This window comes from Crocuta crocuta, unplaced genomic scaffold (assembly GCF_008692635.1).
Source record: "Crocuta crocuta isolate KB4526 unplaced genomic scaffold, BGI_CrCroc_1.0 scaffold180, whole genome shotgun sequence".
Classification (NCBI taxonomy): Eukaryota; Metazoa; Chordata; class Mammalia; order Carnivora; family Hyaenidae; genus Crocuta; species Crocuta crocuta.
The window spans coordinates 4,688,831-4,711,856 of record NW_027527549.1 but is presented as its reverse complement, the minus strand read 5'-3'; the positions used below and the strand labels follow the sequence as shown (position 1 = coordinate 4,711,856).

Below are 23,026 nucleotides of genomic sequence, written 5' to 3'. Positions count from 1 at the left end.
CCTTTGCAGGGGACCCTTTTACAAGGCACAACCTGTACAAATGTTTGTGAAAGTCTGTGTGATTTGCGTGCTCATTCTTTCATTCAGCATGCACTTTCTCCATGCACTGATCACAGAGTTAATTCCAGCCTTCAACCTGGAAAATATGGAAATGAGCAATTCTATTACCATATGATAACAAAGAAGTTTTTTAAAGTGTGATGAGTGCACAGAACAATGCCTAAATCTTCCTAAACTTTTGAGGGAAATGCTTTAGGAAAAGAGCTTGAAAGCTGAATGGGGACTTTGCCAATTAATGAAGGAGTGGGAATTCTAGGTAAAGGAATCAGCTCAGTCAAAATCATGCCGACCTGGGGCACCTTGGTGGCTCAGTCAGTTAAGCATCCAACTAAGTTTTGAGTTCGGCTCAGATCATGATCTCAGGGTTCATGGGATTGAGCCCTGGACAGTGTAGAGCCCCCTTGAGATTGTCTCTCCCTCTCTCTCTGCCCCTCCCCGACTTGCATGCACTCTTTTTCTTTCTCTCTCTCTCAAATTAATAAACATTTTTAAAAGGACAAAATCATGCAGACCTAAGATGGTACAGCATGACCAAGTGACTATAAATGAAATCGAAGGAGCAACCAGGAGAGAAGCTGGATGGGTGCATCAAGGCCAGGTCATACGGGGCTTGGCATCCCCCACTGAGAAGTGTGGAGGTTATCTTGAAGGTGTCGGGGCCACTGAGGAATTCTGAGCTGAGAAGTAATATGAGAGGTAGAGATGTTAGTATCAGTGTGCAGGAAGGAGCATTCTGTGGGAGGTTGACAGGGTGGCACAGTTAAAATCAGTCCATTGCTGCGTAGCATTTGCATTGTGTATATAATTTATCAGCTGTTTCATTATAAAAGCAATGCAATTTAATTGTAGAAAATCCAGAGAATGTAGGAAAGCATTAGTCCGTATAACTATATGGAAGTAAGAATCATCTGTAGAATATTCCATCATTCAGAGATGCAGGTTTCTTTTTAAAAATGGGATATTATGTATGCCTTCTATCATATTCTTTACCCATATTATAATATTAGCCTTTTTCTAAATCCATATTCAGTGTCTATATAATAGAAATCATATCTCTATTCAATAATTCACTTAACCACTCCCTCTTTCCCCCTTTTGCTAAATTTAGACTGTTTACCAATAGTTATGACTCTAATTGTTTCCTTATGAAAAATTTCAAGAAGAGGAATTACTGAGTCAAAATATATAAATCTTTTTAAAGCTCTTGACACATATTGTCAAAATGCATTCGAGACAATTTGTGCCAATTTACATTCCTTCTAACAGTTGCAATTTACCGAGCCCTCTTCAACACTGTATTTTTTATCTTAGTCAATTTGATAAGCAAAAGTTGTAATGTTGAACATTTAATTGTGTTTTTATTGGCTATGTGTTATGAGTATGGAATTCATCAGAATGAAATGATTATGTAATTCTATTTTCAGATATCTTCTGGTAGTGGGAGGGGACCCTCTACCAGAAGATTGTCTAAATTCAGAATGGGGACTATGCTCTAAGTGATTTCCAGATTTTAGGTGCTGTGAGAGATAAAAGCATGAAGCCACCACCCAAGCCCTGCACAAACTCAAGGTCATCACAGGACAAGGACACACACACACACACACACACACACACAAGGCTGCTGATAAAGGAACAGGAGAGGAGTCAGCAGGTATCAGAAGCAGGACCCAGGGAGATAAGAAGTCTGGGAAAGGTTGACCGAGGAGTCTCTTTGGTGTGAGCCAGTCCGATTTCCATCATCTTCTTCCCCCCTTGTATCAGGTGCTCAAAGTGCAATACCTCAAAATCATCTGGAGGGGTCATTAAAAATGCCAATTCCAGATCTCAGGCAAGTCCAGGAACACATCTTCTGTCCTAGCGTCCAGGCACTTCTGAACTTACACTTGGACAGATGCAGCCTCCAAGTATCCACATGCTGCCCACAGAGCCAGGAAAGGGGCCTCCCTCCTCCCCAAGGAGCTCCCCATCTTCCTCTGGATGCCCCTTGCCACCCACCCAGAACTGAACCATGGCTCTGTTTACTGTCGCTCCTCCTCACTCCTCTGCACTGCCCCGTCGTCCGTTCGTCCCATTCGTTCTATCTTTCGTTTTAAGTACTTGTGCTGGTGCTATTCTGGGAGCTGGAGGGACAAAGAAACATGGCATCAAAGGCCCAGCTATCCCAATGCCAATCTGTTGAGTTTTGCCAAAGTAGCAGTGATCTGGAAAGGGCTAGAAAACGTCCGTACTCTGCTCATTCTCCTGCTTTTCGAGGTAGATGGTTCTGCCTGCCCGTCCTGGGCTTTGTCTATAGCCTCTGAGCAAATTAGGACACCTCTGGTAAACATACATGCCCCCAGTGTCAGGAGCAGATGACAGTAAAAGCCGGAGGGGAAAGGTACAGAATGTAAACTCTGAAATACACGCTCAAGCATTTTGAAGTTTGCCATAAGTTACCAAGACCTCCGCTAAAGCTTGGGGTTTTTTGCTACATATGATCACTTGCTGAAGAAAAATAAAATGCCAAGATTCACAAGGAGACCTCTATATATTTGATAATGTCTCTCACCTGCTTAAAACTCTCTGTCTTATTACATTCAGGATTAAATCCAAACTCCTTTAATATGTCATTCAAGTCCCTGGTGTCCTCTCTAGTGTCAACTTTCCCTTAGTCCTCCCCCTTTGGCCGCCCCTCTGCCACTTCTGTCCCCTGGTCACCTGCCCCACACTCCCAGCCACTTTCTAGGTTCCTGAATATGGTGCTCTCTCTGGCCTCAGGTGTTCTGCCTGGGATCCCGCCCTTCCTCTCTCCTTCCTCTCCTCCCCCATTTCCCACTGCCCAGGCTCAATCACAATCACCCACACTGATCCTTCAAAACTCACTCAGGAGTGACACCTACAGGAAGCCTTTGCTGCCTCTCCCAGTTTAGAGGAGGTGCCCTCCCATGGGCCAGCATACCCTCGCTCACCTCCATCACTGGGCAGGGCACAGGATACTGTAGGACGTGCCCTGTGTGCACTGTAGTGGGAATTCCCGCCTCGACTGAGAGCTCATTATGGGCAGAGGCTGCTGCTTTTGTCTCTAGATCTTGCATGGGGATTGTAGTGGGTGCTCTGTAAAATGTCATGAATGACAGGGTGGATCCTTAAAGTGTGAGCCCAGTTAAATTCTACCCAAGAATGGCTCCATCTTAACAGTTGGATGATGAAGAAGGGACATCACCGCGATTGCACCACAAGAACGATCTGTCTCTAGAACAGGTCTCTGAGGAAGGGTAAACAGCATTGACAATGCACCCTCCAGAAGGCCCAAGTTAACTCAGATTTGATTCAGGTCAACAGGAAGACCCAGGAATGGGTGAGTCGTGACAGTAGGGGCTCCAGGTGGTGGTGAAATTTGCAATGAGGCATTATAAAACATGGCTCACAATGGCCATCTGACTTGATTTGTACAGTTATTATTTACTAAGCATTATGTTCTAGGCTTTGATTTCTGATCCTTGGGGGAAAAACAGATAAAACCTAATGCCCTTATGGGAAGGGAAAATAAGAGAAAAGATGAAGTATGTATTATATGAGATGGTAATAAATGCTATGGAGAAAAAGATGCATAGAGTGTGGGGAGTGTGAACGGTAGAAGGAAGTTTTCTAATTTAAACATGGTGGTCAGAGAAGATAAAATTGAGAAGGAAACACTTGAATGAAATCTCGAGGGAGGTGAGTTATGTGGCTGTCTGAGGAAGAGCCTCCTAAACAGGAGAGATAGCATGTGTGAGAAAGTTGTGATGCATATTGGGCGGACACCAAGAAGACAGTGTGCTGGAAAGGGGTGCTAGAAAAAAAGCGTGGCAAGAGGTGGGTTCAGATTGTGTAGGAATTGATAATGGAGCTCCTGAGACAATTTGGAGCAACACCTCCAGCAGGCAGTGGGAGTGTGGAGTTCAGAGTCTGAGCCTACCGAATGGAAATCTGAAGGGAGTGTCTAAATTGGCGGTCTGGCTCATAACTTCTTGCTGCACAGTTCAGACTCCAGTGGAGTTCACTGGAGAAAATACTAGCCTATTCTAGAAGTTAGAAGCAGATATCACTCTGCAGACTCAAGAATCATGATGGCATATTTAAAAGTCAATACCACCATTTAACCCCAGTGCCCTTGAGCAAGTGACCACCTCTCAGAGCCCCATGAATATTTGGTGTTAGGTTACTGGCCCCTTTATCTGAGATGAATAACAATGTCAAATGATACCTGTTAGAGGGAGAAACAATACCCTTGCTGCCTCAGATGGACTGTCTCAGACTTTAGGGTGATCATGAGGCTCTGAGAAGGTTGTCAGTTGATGAGCTAGGATTGAGGAAAGCAGATCAAAGGATAAAGCCAGACTAATGACACTCTAATGCTGTACCAGACAGTCTCAAGATGGCTTGCCTTGAACATGCTTTCTTAGGGTGACCGACCATCCTTGGTGCCAGGGACTTTTAGTTTCTGCTCTGAGAGTACCACACCCTGGGGAACTCCTCTGTCAGTCAGTCTCGTGTTTAGTATATTCATGACCTTTGTCCCAGTTCTTAAACTCCAGGATGCTTAGGAATCCCTAGAATGCTTGTTAAAATTTCATACCCCCGCCCCAGGCCCTCCAGAGGTTGATTTGGTAATTTGGGGGCAGGGAAGATCCTGGGCAATCTGAATCTTTAATGAGGGTCCTAGGGATTCTGAGTCTCATGAAGACTGTGTAGCATCCATTTGCTCATACAGGGGGCTGCCAGTGGCCGGCCAGGAGACACCCATATTCTCTGTGCTTCTTCTCTAACTAATGAGTCAAGGAGATGAAAGAGGGACAGAGACACTGAAATATAAGCCCTCTTTGTGGAACAGGTTTCGGATAGATTGAAAGCTAGGAAGCAACACCCTCCCTGAAGACCACCACCCTTGATCACACTAAAAAAGGATTACAGCTTTCCCATAATTGTCGAGGAACAGAGGACTCAGGGGAAAAGTAGGAAGTGCTGACACACCGAACGCATTCTTCACCCAGCAGGACACTAGCAGAAATCTCCCTGCACGCAGTCTTCTGAAGTGGCCAACTCAGTGACTCTATATTTAAAAAAAAGAGAGATAAGGGGCACCTGGGCGGTTCAGTGGGTTAAGTGTCTAACTCTTGGTTTCTGCTCAGGTCATGATCTTGCAATTCGTGAGTTCGAGCTCCACACGGGGTTCTGCGCTAACAGCATGGAGCCTGCTTGGAATTCTGTCTCTCCCTCTCTCTCTGCTGCTGCTCCACTAGTGCTCTCGTGCGTGCATAAAATAAAAAAATAAAATAAAAATAATCAAAACCTGAGGCAAACTGAGAGTTAGCAAGGGACTCAACAGTGAAACTGCCAGCATGTGGGTTAAGTACACTAGCAGGAAAGGCCACAGAAGAAACCAGGTATGAAGCACCTGAGAACCTGTTAAAACGGACTGCAGGGCCCCTGCCCCAGGCCTACGGGTTTAGTAGGTCTGGGGTGGAACCCAGGAATCTGCATGTTTAACAACATGGGGTCGGGGAGAGTGGTTAAGGTTTCTCTTAATTTGAAAGTCTGAATCTCACCATATTGATAGCAGCTTGTTCACTTTACTTCTGACTTGAGAAAATAAAACTAAAAGTGGCTTAAAGCAAAGGGGGTGTAGTGACTTGTATAACTAGAAGCCGAAGCTGCAGCCCCACCTCTTGGTGCCCTGACCCCTCCTATATCTGTGAGGTGGCCCAGTGGCCCAGGGACAGAGGTGGCTGCAGCAGCCTGTTCTTCATGCCTTTTCCCAAAGCTCTGACAGACCTAGCGGCTCCAGAATAACACTTCTTACATCCCACTGGCCTGAACTAGGTCATGTGCTCACCCTGGACCAATCCTGGACAGGACAGGGGATGGGAGAGGGACGGGTGAGGAGCTAGGATTATTTCCAGCACAAACAGGTCCACCCATGGAGCTGTGGTTGCCCTGAGGCACATGGACCAAAAGGAGAGGTGGGAAAGGCTGAAAAGAAGTCAGATTCTCCTGAGAAGAAAGCAAGGATGATGGGTAGGCAAGCAGCAGCCTCCAGTCTGGGAGGCGGAACGTGGAATCCAAGGCCAATGGCAGGTGACACGTGTAATGTTCTGGTGTCGGGGCACAGGCAGTACAGGGACCAGCCACATCCAGATATGTAGGTCTGGCAATGAGTAGTAGGATCTCGGTGGCGGGATGCAGATGAGGTAGGATGTTAGGAGAAGGACTTAGGATGAACGGAGGAAGAGGCTAGGAAGTGGAGGCGTCTTCTGACTTTCTAAGACGGGACTCAGGCTACGGGACCAGACACTGATGGAGCCATAGGGAAAGCAACTGTCTACCTTCACCCTCTGAGCATTCCTTAGCTGGACCTGACCATTAAATTGGCATGGTACAGGTTTGCAGGAGACAAAAACATACACGGTTGCATAAGTTTTTATGTGACAAGGGAGCCTCTATGAGGAAATGAAGTCTTCAAAATATGGCAAACCCCGCGGACCCTTATATCCGATTGAACAGAGAGGCGAAGAGAACAAGTAAGGGAACTGCACGGGGAGACTAAAGAAAAGAATTCATTTTCACAAGGCCTGTTTGTATAGAATTCTCTGCCTCAGCTTCTCATCCTTGGTGATGCTAATGTTCAGTCTCTCCTGGTATAAGGGATGTGATCTTTCACATGGAAGGTTTTATCTCCTGTTTTCCAAAATCAAGGAGAGATCAGAATGCTCTTCTTGCACTTGCTGTCTTTTTAAAGTGCTTTCAGCTCAAAATAATCTTCATGCCAAAGTAGTATGTTTTGGGGTGGTGTATTCTGCCCCCACTTCAGAGCCATGAGGACTGAGGACTCTGACCCTGACTCAAGTCCCCACTAAGTCTCAGTGTGGAGGAAGAGCAGCTCAGCTATTTCTAGTAAGAAATACTAGATAAGATATCAAGAGTATCAACATATAAAACCTTGGGCTAAGAAGCCCTTCATTGCTCCAGCCAAGATGAGGATTGGGGGTGGAGACTGGGGCAGGGCTGAGGAACTAGATGGGAGCCCTGGAGCTTCCGGAGAGGGGTGCAAAGGCCTTCTGTAAGGCCACAGAATATGGTGATGGGGAGCAGGACTGGGACGAGATCGTCTGGGTTCAAATCCCATCCCTGGCCACCATTAATCCTGATATAAGACAGCTACCGCCCTTAGGAAAGGTCCAAAAACACTGTAGGATTGTTGAGTTGTAGCTTTCATTACAAGCCGAAGGAACCAAGAATGACCAGAGGGGTGGGAGCATTTGGGGATGCAGGAAAAGACCTTGATCTACAAACAAACCAAGAAAAAGATTGCCATGATTATGGAACCATGTGTTACTAATATGCACATAAAGCTAAGGCACATCTGAACTTCCTGTATCATTCTTCCGTATATTGTCACCTTCAGCTTCATGTGCCTTTATGTGTTTCATAGGTATACAAAAACCAAATCACTCCTTAATAAAAATTGAGGGAACCTTTGCATTATCCTTCTTTGGAAGAGTAATTTCAGCAAACGCTTCTAAAATGGAGTCCTGTGCTTTCTGACATGTGCATACTCGACGCTGGAAATGGACGTCTCCCTCAGGAAATCCATCACATTTCAAATCAGACATGTCTGTGAAGGCATAGATCTGTTCTACCTTCCATGTATTTGTTATTGCTGCTTCTGAAACTTCCTTACAGCCCCAAAGAAGTCTTAATCCCTGTCAAACGTTATTATGTTAACGACTTTTATGTAGTCTTGAAAGGGCTTGTTTATTTAGTTTCAGTGACTTCTTGTTACTGCCAAATATTATTTCATTTCAGCACAGATGTAAGGGGTCCAATGACTGGAATTATTTTACAACCCTGACATTGTCGAGAGACGGATACTGGTTTAATTACGGACAGCTGAAAATGATCTGGGAGTCACCTGCTACGGATATTTATCATGATTATGAACTTCTCACCGAGCTGTGGTCTGAGCACCTCCGTAACGTTCCATTTGCGTTAGACAGGCAGCGTGAGCCACACGGAGCCCACGACTTCCGTCACCCGTAAACCTGTGTACGGACACCTTCATATCGCTTGATTATTTTCTTTTCCTCTGCTCGAAGTGAGAAAATATGTTTCAGTCACTCTTATCCTTTTCCTTTCCTCTTTTTCTGTCCCTCTCGGTCGCTGCCTCTCCCTGCAACCCTTACCCTTCCAGCTGTTTTTCCAATTATGCCTCATTGGAAATTATTCATTACTTAAAGAATGTGAATTGGGTAGACCAGACGTGTAGAGGATCAAGTAATACAATGACTGCAATATAGCTGGCACTGGGCAAATGCAGAGGGAAGGTCGGGGGGGTGCGTGGAGGGAGCAGGAAATGGGGGGCTGTGGGGTTGCAGGGCACTCTTCAAATGGACCCTCCAGCTCAGAGTTTAGGAGAAAGTAAGAGATGGCTCTCCTCCTTCTGCCCCTCCCCTGCCCCCCACCATAACAAAGTATGTTTTCACACCTTATCTTTTTATCTCTGCTTTCCCTGTACGGATCTTGACCTGTTTTTGTCAGAGCAGAGAAAAGAGTTAGATGAAAGGAGAGGCCAGGTTACCACCTGCTGATAATAAATTTAGGTCACTATCTACCTGCCTAAATGCACTTCATTCCATTCCTTTTCTCTTTTTCCCAACCTGGACTGTAAAGGCCTTCAAGAATTCCAACTTTTTCCTGGAGGGAAGCATAATAACAGTAAGAGCTAACTTCAGTGAGGGTTTACGGTGCATACGTCATTCACCATGCTAAGACTTCTTATGTGTTATTTCATTCATTTCTATTTACGTTCTTTAAAAAAAAATTTAATGCTTATTTTTGAGAGAGGGAGAGCAGAGAGACAGAGAGCCAGCAGGGAGGGAGCAGGGAGAAAGGGAGACACAGAATCCAAAACAGGCTCCAGGCTCTGAGCTGTCAGCAGAGAGCCCAATGTGGGGCTCGAACTCACAGACGACAAGATCATGACCTGAGCAGAAGCAGGATGCTTAACTGACTGAGCCACCCAGGCACCCCATCAATTCTATTTATGTTCTATTTCTGTAAATCAGTGGTTCTCAACCAGACACAATTCTGTCCCCCTAGGGAACATTTAGCAATGTCTGGTGAGACCTCTGCTTGTCACAATGGCGTGGAGGCCAGGGTTGCACCAACATGTCCCGCAAGGCACAGGGAAACCTCCTGCCACAAAGAATTTCCTGGCATACAGTGTCGCCCGTGGCGCTGTGAGAAGCCCTGCTGTACATGAAAAAGCTGAGGTTTAGGGCTGCCTGGGTGGCTCAGCGAATTGACTTCGGCTCAGGTCGTGATCTCACGGTTCATGAGCCGCAGCCCCACATTGTGATCACTGCTGTCAGTGTAGAGCCCAGTTTGGATCCTCTGTCCCTCTCCCTCTGCCCCTCCCCTGCTTGTGTGTACTTTCTCTCTCTCTCTTTCTCTCAAAAGTAAATAAACATTAAAAAAAACAAAAAGCTGAGGCTTAAGGGGGATTCGGTAACTCGCCCAAGACCAGCCAGTGGTATCAGAGAAGATTGGGAAGCAAGCGTGCTTCTTCATCTTGGTGCACACAAATCCCTGTATCCTCCGGGGCTGGTTTCTCAGCCTACGTGCCCCAGGAGCCAATATTCCCAGCGGAAATGTTCCCAGGCGAGGGTACCTCCACATGAGTCATTTGCAGACCTCCTGGCCATCCACCCTTAGCACCAAATATGCAGAATCAGGCCCATCCAGACATCAGAAGCTTTCTAAAACACACACACAGACACACGTGCACATGCACACATCTGCAAACGTGCGCACCCACTGCAATAGTTCCTCTGACTTTTTTATGTTATCAGTAGATATAACATGTAAGATTAAAGAAGAATGCAGAAGCAAATAATGATGCTACTAAGCAACACGTTCTGAAGATGGTACGTGCAGTGACGCAGTCTACTTTGATGAATAGGTTCTACATATTTAATCTGATGTGTGCTTAACGGTAAACATAGTATCTTGTGTTCTGTAGGATAATTAGATAGAAATGGCAAATCGTCAATAGTATTACTTCTCAAAGTGCCTATCAAAAGTGTTGCTGTTTTTCCTTTGTATTAATTCTTCAATATCCACAATCTTGGATTTGACACGGTTTTTCGATACAGAGTATCTTAATAATCTCAATCACCCCTAAGGCATCTGTGCACATAAACACATACTCTTGTGCACACACGCACACACAGACACAGGTGTGCACAGACACGTGTGTGTACACACATGCACACACAGAGTCTGATTCCCAGGGCAATTTCCTTTGCCTTTATTCCTTCCTTGGGGCCCCCGGCTGCCTTCTTACTCTTTCACTGCCCCACTCACCCATTCTTTCGCGCTCTCTGATGCTCCTCAGACCCTGATCCGAGGGAGATTTCCATTTTCCCTTCAGATCCTTTCCTCTGTGTGACCCAGTCCTGGAGTCTAACAGCAACGCCCAGCAGTGAACCCCAAGGGCAGGTACCTAGGAAACCTGTCAAGGCCTCAGTGCCGCAGTAAGTCCCCCCCAGACCTCCGAGCAGAACACCACAAACACAGAAACTGTATCTGCCTCGAGCCCGACTCTGGCATTGCAAGTCCCTCAGGTCAGCAAGAACAGCCACCCCCACCCTAAATTCTAAACAGGCACACCTATGACTTACTACTTGAAAGGAGTTCATGGTTTCTAGTCCCTTTCACTCTGTAACTAAGGGGTAAAAGCTTAACATACAGCCAACTCACTAGTAGGAATGAACTTCCTTCAACGTGACTTACTGAGTTAAATCTTCACTATTGCAGTGGGAAGAAGGATTTGACCTAAAAAGTAATTAAAAACTAAAAACTCAGCTCCCCAGTCACGCTCGCAATATTCAGGTGCTGGATAACCACATGCGCCTGGTGGCCACCGTGCTGGACGGCACACAGAACACTTCCCTCATTGCAGAAATGTCTATCAGCACTGAGCTAGACAGAAATAGGAAAGTTGGAGAACCATGGGGGAGGAGAAGGGGAAAAATAGTGGGGGAGGAGGAGGGAGGCAAACCAGGAGAGACTCTTGAATGCTGAGAATAAACTGAGGGCTGATAGGGGTGGGAGCAAGGGGATAGAGGGTGATGGGCACAGAAGAAGTCACTTGTGCGGATGAGCACTGGGTGTTATATGGAAACCAACTTGACAATAAACTATTTAAGAAAAAAAAAAGAAAAAGAAAAGTTGGAGCATACGCGGAGTTCCTGAGGGCCTTGGGGGAGAAAACACATCCCTTCACAGAGTGGTGGCGGGCACAAAAATGCTGCAGACTTTCCACGTGTCAACTTGGAAGTAGCCATAAATATTTAAAATACACACTTGGGGGAGCCTGGCTTAGGCTGTTGAACATGTAACTCTTGATCTCTGGGTCATGGGTTCGAGCCTCATGTTGGGTGTAGATATTACTAAAAAAATAAATTGCAAAAATAAAATAAAATAAAATAAAATAAAATACACATCACACTTAATAGAATCAAAAACTGAATCTGACGAAATGTCCACCCTTAGGAAACTGGTAAAATAAATGCCCAAATATCCAGACAAGAGGAGACTATGAAAAGGATTTAAAAATCTATACATAAGTAATATGTGCCAGCACAGAAAGCTGTCCTATAACTTTGTATATAAAGATACAAGCCACTCGGGGCACCTGAGTGGCTCAGTTGGTTAAGGCTCTGACTCTTGATTTTGGCTCAGGTCATGATCTCATGGTCATGAGGTTGAGCCTGGCATCGGGCTCTGTGCTGAGTGCGGAGCGTGGAAATTGCTTAAGACTCTCTCTCTCTCTCCTTTTGTCTCTATCTCCCTCTGCCCCTCTCCTCTGCTTGCATTCTCTCTCTAAAATTAAAAACAAAAATACAAGCCACTCGACCCTATGAAAGTATGATCCTATTTGTATTAAAATATAAAGGATATACATATGTATGTTTACAGATGCACAAGAAACTACGTAAGGATACACAAGCTTTTCCTTCTGGAAAGTGAATAGCGGAGCAGGTTGAGGAAGCATTTTCTTTTCATTGTACCTCCTTCTGGTGCTGTTTGGGCTTTTTACCATGATGATGAACTATTGCACTTAACCAGTCATATGTTAGGGAAGTGAGTTACTCAAAACAATGTGATACCAAATGAATGAAAGAGCAAATACATACACGGAAGAGGGAGATCCTCTGTCACAAACCTGTTTGCTCAGCCCTGTGCCCGTTGGACCGAGTTGAAGTAATGGATTGTATTCCTATTGGCTGCGATCTTTCCATATCCAAGCTGTAAGTCATTGACTCAAGGATAATAGGTTAAATATGAAGTTCTACGCTGGGCATTATGTCAGCTGCCTTAACAATCATGACAGACCCCCAAAGGAGGGCCCTGAAACCAAAAGATTTTTTTTTCAGATGAACTGGTAGCCATTTGGAGATCCTGCTGGGATGCCTTCCCTCTGCTCATCCCTCTCCCATCTCCCCTCCTTCCTCCACCCCTCACAACCATGCTTTCCCCTCCCCTCCACCACCTTCTTCTGTGGCCTGCTCCAAGCAGAAGAAATGGCAGATCCAAAATCTTCACCCTTCCTCAGAACTCACCTGCGTTGAGCATGACCAAGTTAGACAATGACTCAAGCTGTTCTGTGCGCGTCCTTGTAAGCTTACCGGGGAAACCAGGAAGCAGACCTCATGAAATTGTATCTATCACCTATCTCTCTATCTGTCTGTCTGTCTCTCCATCATCTGTCATATATACATGTACACATACATATGCACGTATGCAAATGTGTTTACATGTACACATATGTAGATACTTGCAAACATGCATACACTGGTTTCTTTGGGAATCTGGGATGTGGTTCTGACCACTGTGCAGGCAGATAATGTGCTTACTGCGAATGTGGGAGGAAGCCCAGGGAGGAGGGGCAGACGAGGGGAAGGGAGGGCACTGGTGTCTGTGGGTGGGCCCGATCCCCAGGCAAGGAAAGAATTTGGTCCATTTGATATATTTTCATTGGGTCAGATCATTAGACAGTAAATATGACATAAGTCTCTGAGCCAGGTCGGTGATAAAGAGGGAAATGTTTTTATTTCTCGGTAGGCTCAGAATCACCTATTTTCTAACGAAGGGCATCTACCCTCCAAAGAAGATCTTTGCACACTTGAATGCAAATGTGTCTTCTTTCCTCAGCTACGGTCCCGACCTAAGTTTCCTCTTACACCATCTTTCCCAGAACTGAGCACCCCTTGGTAAGGCCGTCCTGGACGTCCCCCAGCCCTGGCAGGCCCCGAGGCCTGGCCTGAGCAGGTCCAGGAGACACGTACAGGCCTCGCCTGGCAACAGCCTTACTCCATTTTAATGAGTCTCATTTGCCCTTAAGACTTGTTTTTCAGTTTCTGACTCATGCCAGGCTCATTTATTTGGTATTTCGGCTTGATGAGTACCCAGGTTTTAACCCACTTAGGACTGTTTTCAGCCTCATTCTGGAAGCTCCAGGTTTTGTCCAAAATTTCCTCAACCGCAACCAGCTCACTGCTCCCCTTTTCTCTAGTATCCCTTATTTCCCCAATACCTACAGCCATTGTCTGCGTGCCTCCCCAACGTGCACACACACATGCAAATACACACACGCAAATACAACACACATACTGGACAAGTGGCCTTTACAATAATGGAAGGCTGCAGGTTTGATTATTATTTCAATTACCCCAAGTAACGTGAGGAAGGAAAGCCTCTCTGGAATGTTCCATGAAAAGTTTGCATGCCTTCCAAATGCAATTTTTTTCTTCTTCCCTCAAAGACTCATCCTTCTCCTTCGAACAAAGGCCCTCTGAGGGTTTGTTTTTCATCTAAGACCAAACCACTGACTCCTGATTGGGGAGACCTGTGCGTGATGGAGGGTGAGAAGAAAGAGTTTTCAGTAGAAATGAATTTGTAAACGTCTTCCCTGCTCTGCCTCTCCTGGAGTGGGTGACCCACATACCATAAAAATTTTCAGTCTAGGATTTTGAGTTCAGCAGAGACTTTCATTTTCATTAATTATCCCAAGGATCCACGCTGTCTTTCCCTCGGGGGAGGGGAGGGAGCACACACAGAAAATGGTGTATTTGGGGGTCAAGTCTCCTCTGAGCAGCCCCAGAGAGAAGGACAGGCAGGCCCCGTTCCCGCCACTGTTCCTGGTGCCATATGTGCTGTGCTGCCCGTGGGCATGGAGTCTGCCTCTGCCTGGGCTGCCCTGGGGCTGTTTCCAGGGACTAAGCTCCCTGGGCTTCCCCCCAATGCTGCCACTTCCCATCCTCACCGTGTGTACATGCGGCATGAGAACACGGGGACCTGGCGGGTCCAGTGACGCTTCCGGTCCCTGATCTCCCCATTTCACAGCATGATAGCACTGTTATTTTGATGCCATGCCAAATTTTTGTTTTAAAACCAGCTCCCTACAGACAGTTTTAGACGGACCAGAAATAACTTTTACGGCCTGCAAAATACCTTTCTCTTGGGACGTTTTTGTTGTGCTTTGAATACATTTTAGCACAGTGAGGTAACGTTCACGGACTCGCAGAGACACGGGGTGAGAAAGCAACTCCAGAGACATCCCATCCATCACCGTGACGCCAGGCCGGCTTCACCCAAAACATCCCAGACGTAGGTAAATATCCTGTTTTCACAGGTCATCAGAAAAAGAGACTCTACGCCACTCTGGGGGAACCCACTCCAGCGCAGACTTCCCTTCAATGCTGTCATTAGTACTTGTGTTACCGGGAAAACACCCCACACTAGACTGCTGTGAGTTTTTAAAACCCAAATTTGTGTATTTGGCACCAGATGTCACAAAACAGCCTGATTGTCAGCACACTGTTTAACTGCTGTTGAAAAATGTCATTTCAAACCAAATACATCTATCCTTGGGGTTGGTCCCCATTGGACAGCTTTCATTTTACAGTCAATGTGTGACCTTCTGTCCCCTTAGGATTCCCTTCCCTCGTGGATCTGGTCGTCATTAAATGGTGAGGCTCTGCAGGTGTACCCTTATGCCTTCCTGCTCCCAGGATCACAGCCGTCACGTCCCTTCCCCTAAACTGTGTTAGCAGGAGCAGAACCACCCTCGAAAGCAAAGCACCCTGTTCTGTGGAGGGTGTTTGCTCAGACACGTTCAAAGCTTTCTGACACTCGGGTTGTTCCTTTGGTTTTTAGAAATAGCAGCTTTAAGGGAGTCCTTTCCCTGGCCTTTCCCTTCCGCGATGCAACACAGGAAACCCCGGTGTAGTCTCTGAGAGGTCTAGTTACATTTTGGCATCGAATAATCCCCAGGGCCTTCTGCAGCTAGAAGCAAAATAGTCCTCTCCCTTTCTTTCCACTATTTCCTTTGGCGAAGGGGAAAGTCATAAGGAACCGGATCGGTCAGGAAAGCCTTGACCAAGAGCTGGTACGAACCTTAGACAAGACGCAAGTCGATGAGATGCTGTGTGCACAGTCATTGTCTGAGACAGAGGGTCTGAAATCGACACCATGTGCTTCCCAAGGAGTAATTGCTCCAAGGGGGGGAGAAAAGCAACGTGTCAGAACATTTTAGTAACACCTAATTCATCTCGAGGTTATAAATAAATCTTCATGCTTGCTTAGAAACAAAAGTCGAAAAATACTTTGACCAGATTACTTTGGTGACAGTGCTTCTAGCAGAGGCGAACTTTGCTGGGGAGACAACATGAATAGAGAGAAACACGTAACAACTTTTTATGGTATATTTTACATGATTTTATTTTTTTGCAGTAAATAAAGTGGTTATAGGGCTCCAAGGAAAAGGGCCCAGATGTTAGAGAGTTGTGTGAAATTTAGGGGAAACAAGCTGTAAAAAGCGCAGTCATAAAACAGGCTGTCAGTGCCACACATCTGGACAATACAGCTGTATGTTCCTAGTGGCTGTCGTCACCCAAAGAAAACTCAATAACCTCATTTCACCCCAATTAGGCTGCATACCAACAGGATCAGCATTAAATTGCAAGGGGGCGGGAGAGAAACGTTCATATGGCGCCTCGGCGTCAAGCAGTTTTTATCTTGCGTTTGAATTTGGTCACCAATAAGTAAAAGATTGCTAACATAGCTATTTCCATTATTATAAAACCCTATTTAACTTATAATGTAATAAGTCAACGTTTGACAGCTTGGACTATTGGCTGTGCCACACAATAGACTTTCTGTAGCATGAAACTGACCTGTCAGTCATCGTGAATGGAGCCCGGGCATATCTTTCGTCTACCCCTTTCTGGGAGTCTGAGTCTCGCAGCATTGTGGGAAGCACTCTCCGCCTTATTGGAAAAATAAGTTCATTTTCAGACAACCCAGTTTATGTAAAGTAGAAGATAAATGCCCCCCTCGATGGTGATGGGGCTTTTGGCTCTAATTCTTTCAGCCAGCAGTGAGGCACCTTTGCAATAAGACGAATATTACAAAGCTGAAATACCATTTCATCTTTTTGTCACCAATAGACCATGCCAAAAGTTATAAAATGCCCCCTTTCCTATTAATTGTGTTTCTTCCTAGGTGTTAATGGCAGCAAAGGCAATTATGGACAGTGGAGAGAAATTAACCCTACCGCTGATAGGGAAACTGTTGAAATTTGAGCTTCTCCAGATTAAATTTAAGGACCAGCAGCGACGGGAAAATGAAAAGAAGGTACTGTGTGATGGTGGGTCTTCTAAAGAGGGCAAACAGGGCATAAAATGGAGCCAGTTTTCTCCAGGGCCACTTCCTGTCTTCGTAAGCCTTCCATTAAGTGTTACCTAGCACGTTCAGCTGTCACCTGGACAAGTTAGGAAAAAGGCCATCCAAAGATCTGTTCAATCTATCTTCTCAAAGACAGACCTATTAAAATTAATTCCCCTGTGCAGAAATCGGACAATAGTCAGGGTATGTGCACGTGGTTGTTTTTAGAGTAGTCTACTTATATGCTACTAACAAAGAAGGGAATCAAGGGGAGACAGAATCAGGAGAAGTAAATGTAAACTGGAAAAAAAAAAAAAACCCACAAAGTCAGGGTGTAACCATTTAAAATATTCTCTCTCCTATTCAGTAGGAGTTCCTATTAAAATGGCAGTCTACATCTGCACCTTCATAATAATCTGAACATTTCAGCAGCAATTCATCACTCCACCTCTCCTCCCCCTCCCCATTATATGCCTGATGACTTCCTCACATGTAGAATTCTCATTTAATTTGCCTATGGAAATCAGTCTGTGTGTTTTCCAAAGATTCATGTTTTCATCTGAAAAAAAAAATTTTAAATACCTTTAGCAAAACGATGCTAGGTTCAAATCCATTTGTTATTATCATTACTCAGAACAAGAGATGTTTTTCTTCTTTTCCAAATCATGCTGAAATGTTTTTGGAAAGCCAAACGCTTTTGTACGTACATGTGTGATGTGTGTGTGCACGCACGCATGCACACACACATGTATCTATGAACTGGATTTACCTGTAAGCTGTATCATTATGCCCCTGTGTGGAAGATGCAAAATCAGTTCATGGAAGAAGAAAAAGAAGAGGGAACATGTTCCAGTAATACCTTCCTCACCTTTGCAAGATCCCCAAACCTAGGTTTCCTATTTGAATTGGATGCCTGACAGAATAGTTGTAGGAAAAAAATAATAATGCCACCTTATATTGGCAGGATAGGGCTTTATGTTTTTCAAAGAGATTCCCCATATAGCATCTTATTAGGGTGGTGCACATTGTTCCCAGGAAAATTCTACTCATAGGAACACAAGTGATGGTCTATTTTTCCATCTATTACAGCTCTTTTCGTCATGTACAGGAGATTTGTACCTTAAGAAATACCCAGGGACATTAAGACTTGGCAGAAGAAAAATTGGAAAATTGGAAACTAGTATAGACACATCTTTTCTCACCTTTTTGAATTCTAGCGTCACTTGGGAATCGGAATTATAGAAAGTAGACTACGAGTCCTGCGAAAGTCTTTGCGCCTCTGTTTTCTCTGTGCTTTTCCCCACAGCGCCTACAAACATACCTGATGTGCTCTAGGCGATCAGTTTACTCGTTTGCCACCTATTTGAAGTCAGCAACTGTTTGCAATAGAGTAAGGTTTAGTTTTCAGTTAATGAATTTTAAGTAGCAGTAAATGGAATATCTTGGCAGCTCAAGGAAAAAGTTTGCAAGCTAGCAACAATATAAAAATATTCCTGCAGTAATTTTCCTCAGCATTTCATTGAAATGTGAGCTATGAGATTCTGAAGATGTGCAAATAATCTTAGTTTATTGTTGAAAATTCAAAAGTCTAAAGGAATTGGGGCTTGAATTTTAGATAGATAGATAGATAGATAGATAGATAGATAGATAGATAGATAGATAGATAGATAGATAAAGAGAACTCTGAGCAATGAAGAGCCAATAATTACACAGTCTAATCTGATGTCTTCATTAGATTGGGTTCCCAAAACAACAGTCCCAAATCTCTCAGTTGCAACCATACTAGTAAGTGCTAAATAAGTTGATGAAAACCAACTGGAATGGAGTACTCTCCAGAAAATACTCTTGGTAAAGGCCAGACGAAGAGAGTTGTTTGAAGGATGATATAATCTCTAGTCATTTCAACACTACCACCCAACCCATCAGTTAGAACAATTGAAAGTAAAGTAAGTATAAGTAAATAAAATTGACCCATGTTGTTGATGAGAAAATGAAAAAAAGAAAAGAAGACTTTGCCCAGTGTCTTCCTCTTTCTTGAACTCAGGCTGAGATTCTGAGATTCCTAAAAGGAGAGTGACTGTCTCTTCAGCTTTATAATAGCAACAATAAGTCTATGTAGGTCTTTCCTTTCAAATGCTCATAACTCTATTCCCCAAAACTGGGCAAGCCAAGTCGTGTTTTGTGTCTCCTATATTGAATTTTCAGAATTGTATTTTAAAAAATAAATGCTCACAAAATATCCAGAGCAGGAACTAACCAAAAACACTAGGGAGAAAATATGGACCAAAATAACTAATAGAATTAGGTCCCTGTCCTTTTCCCCAGTGAAACAAATAGATCATTATATATTTGATCCTGTTTTAATCAACCAAAATTTTTCTTAAAAATAAGTGGCAGAAAAGAAAATAAGTGGTGAATAATATAGTTCCAAATGCCAAATACAGTTACAATATCATTATTTTAGATTCCACTGATTTTAATGACAGAAATCATTAAGGGCTAAAAAGCACTTTAGTGTGGGCTATGCTTACCATCGCATTTGCTTTGTCCATGAAGAGAGTTTGCTGGCTAAATAATATTATAAAAAAAATAATACAAGGGAAGATATTTCGTAGAGGAACAGTTTTAAAGGCTTTAGCACGTGCATTTCTGAAAAGCAAATGCCTGCTGGTAATTGCAATGAAGTAAAAAATAGTTGAACACTCTGATCTATTTGGAAACACCTTGTTGGTTACTTCTAAATATACATATCATGAAGAAAATATATTGTATTTCTCTAAATAAATTTTAGCATTTCAGAAATTCTGAATGACTCTTTTATGCAATTAATCCTAAATTGGATTTTGTTGTATCTTAAAATCTGAGAGGTTTGTTTAGAAATGACTCTTCCTTGCACACATGATTATCTCAGCATTTATTCTGCATTTTTAGATCTATCATTGCCAATCTGTTTTTTAATTCATCAACTTAACAAACACCTATTGAAACAAACTTTACAGAAACAAAGTACTAGGCACACATATATCATAATGTTCATTATAATTTTAAAATAAATTATTTGGGGTTTGTATTCTGATCCATGTTTTAATTTTATCTATCTGAATATTATAGCATTGTTCACATTTGTTACTTTTTGTTCACTCCAACTTTCATGTTTATATTAATGATAAACATTTAAAACCAAAGCACTTTATTATAAATATATTGAGAATTCAGCTAAAACATTTAATCATCCAAAAAAGATGAAAAGTGCCTATAATACAAAAAAATAACATTTAAATCATCTGCTAAACTAAATCTAGCCTTCCTATGCCTCTGAGTCCAGTTCAGAAAATTTGCATATGTTTAGACAAAGATCCAAATGTATTTGAACTGTGCTTTTAATTTGTGAATTCAAATAACCAGTCCATATTTTCTTGGATATTTTTAACATATCTTTTATGTAAAAGCAGAACAATTCTTTCTCTTTCTGGCTTCTATACTTAGTACAAGTTGCCTTATTTTCCAGAGAACTAGAATTGGAGAGAAAGCAGTCAAGAAGTACGGAGAGATAGTACTGGTAAACTTTTCTTAAAACACCTCAAAATTAAAAGCACCTAAATTTGATAAGACATTATGATGAAGCCACAAACAACCCAGGGCCTGCTCCAAAGGAGGGACGAAGAGAAATTAGGGTAACCTTCACAGACGTTTTACAGCTTACTCCATCTGAAACCCCAAAATACTGGAAACCAGCCAACGTAATGCCATTTTTTGTGTGTGTTTTGTTTTAAAAGAAAGACCAGAGGGACATACCAGGAAATTACAGGCTGGTTAGTTTTGATTCAGTTGTGGTTAAAATCTTCAAAAACTATTCTAAGAAATCAAACAGAGGAAGAGCAGGAACTCAGTTTAGAAGGACCCGTGTGGTTTCAGGAAAGGAATAACTTGCCTCACTAACTAGATGGAATTCTTTGAAGCAGGATTATCAAAATGAGGGTACTACCACCAGAACCGTTGGATCTAAAGAGCTACAAAATTCAGCAATTCAGCGTAAGTAATAAATGACTCCCTGGCTAACTGATCTGTAGAAAAGAAGTGTTTTCCTAATTGGGATGCTTTTAATTAATGAAAACTGTTTATGGACTTCAAGAAAAAAATGTAAAGAAATGTACATATTTAGAATACAGTAGTATCTTTAAATATGAGCAGAGACAGTTACCACAATTAATGATAACATTTAGCTACCGTTACTGACTCTTCGGCAGTATACTAGGCTCTTTACACATGTTATATCATTTAATCTTTTAAATGATTTTATGAGGTACAGAGTATTATTCTTGACTTCCAGATGGGAAAACTAAAGGTGTGAAAAGTTAAGTAACTTTTCCCAGGTTAAATAGCTACTCAGAGGTAGCACTGGGATTCAGATCCAAAACTTTCAGACACTATGTTCTTAACCACTGTACAGACACCTTCCGAACGTGTCTCAATAGCTGTGCAAAATGGCACTCTTTGCCCGCAGTCGAGAGTGCCTGCCCAGAGATATTTCCCTGTAAGAGCAATGGCCTTGCTTCAGTGAACTACCAACAGCCGTCTGGTCCCACTAATTACATTGCGTACAACATCCTGAGGTGACGTGTGGGGACAAGCCAAGGAAAGGAACATAGCTTACCAAACACAAAGTCCACAGAACTAACCAACCACCAATTCTCAAGGGAATTTTGATTTCATTTCTGGCCCCGCCCCACTGCCCAGAAATGACCTGGTTCTCCGGGAAAATCTCGTAGGATGAAACTTCCTGAGATTTTTCCAAACATCCTCCCCCATCTCTCTGCCCTTTTGGATGTTGAGATAGAACAACACCGGCTGAGCCACTACTAGAGCCTCTGAGTCACATAGAATCCTGCAGCGGACAGACATCAGACAGACATCAGACCCACGCCCTCACTGCCACCAATCACAGAACACAGCCATGTTCTAAGTCTGTGGACTCCAGTTCTGAAGATGGCAATATGGTGCTCCAGGACATTCTGCAGGGCTCTGAAGATTATGTCATTTGGTCAAGTGAACCCACTACATTCCTAGACTTATGCTTTCTACACAACAGCAGCTCCCTAGAAAAATGAGCTCCTAACTCAACCCCATGTGTTATATTTTCTATTTGGCAAATGAGCAGGGGGGAGAGCAGAAGGGAAAGAATAAACAGGAAATATAGAAAAGAAAAAACAACATTTTGTAATGCCTTGACTCTACTACAAGTAATATTAACATCCTGATATGTTACCGGTTTTTCTTTCTGTGAATCTGTTTCTTTACATAATCATTGTAAATTAAAATACATAAGAATTTTACTTATTACCACAGTATCCACATCTATCATTATTATTGATTGTAGGATATTCTATTGACTACCATAATTTTCTTAACCATTCCTCTATTGTTAAACATTTCAGTTATTTCCATATTTTTATAATAGGTAATGTTGTGATGAACACATTATATATATATGTGTTCATATATACATATATATGAACTGTATATATATGAATTGTATAGAATAGAACTCTTTGTGTTTTGGATAATTTCCTTAGTATTGTCTTATATAAATGGATTACTTGGGCCTCAAACCTCATAACCTGTGTTTCCAAAGTAGGTTCTAGAACAATTTCGACCCAGTTTTTCCATTAAAAACAAAAAGGCCCCCTGGTCAAAAAGAACTTGGAAGTCACTGTGTGTTATGCACAACTCTTGGAGATTTAACAGCACATTAGCTTATTAAAGATAGAAGAGTTTCATGAAAATAAATCTGTTTAATATTGTTTAATCTACTGTCTCTCAAACGTATCTGACACCATAGATTTCTTTCAGCCCGCCTCTTGTTCTCCTATCATCTGTAACCAATAAAATGAAATAGTTTGTGAGACAGAGTGATCTCTTGAAAGAGCACTAAAGTAGCATTCAGAAGACAGGCCTCGTTTCTCATAAGCCACACAATAAGAGTAACTTAGTCACTCAACTGCCATGAGCATGTTTTCTTATCTATACTCTAACAATATTATTGTGGGACTCTTACGATAGAACATGTGTGAAATCACAAAGTACTACACAGATCTAGATGTGCTATTGTCTATAAGAATAAGATGAAGAAGAGCTATTTACCAGCAGCTCCACTGACTTTTACTGTTTGCCTCCCTTTTATTATAATAACATAACAAATACCTGTCAATGTATGCGA

General features: G+C 43.0%; 1 protein-coding gene across 1 annotated transcript in view; it reads left to right on the top strand.

Moving 5' to 3' along the window:
• SPAG17 (sperm associated antigen 17) overlaps nt 1-23,026 on the top strand; it is a 234,340-nt gene that overhangs the window by 49,112 nt on the left and 162,202 nt on the right. Inside the window, exon 4 of the mRNA XM_077767475.1 lies at nt 16,648-16,779. Within this exon, the coding sequence (XP_077623601.1) occupies nt 16,648-16,779 (132 nt within the window). The remainder of the gene's footprint in view (nt 1-16,647; nt 16,780-23,026) is intronic.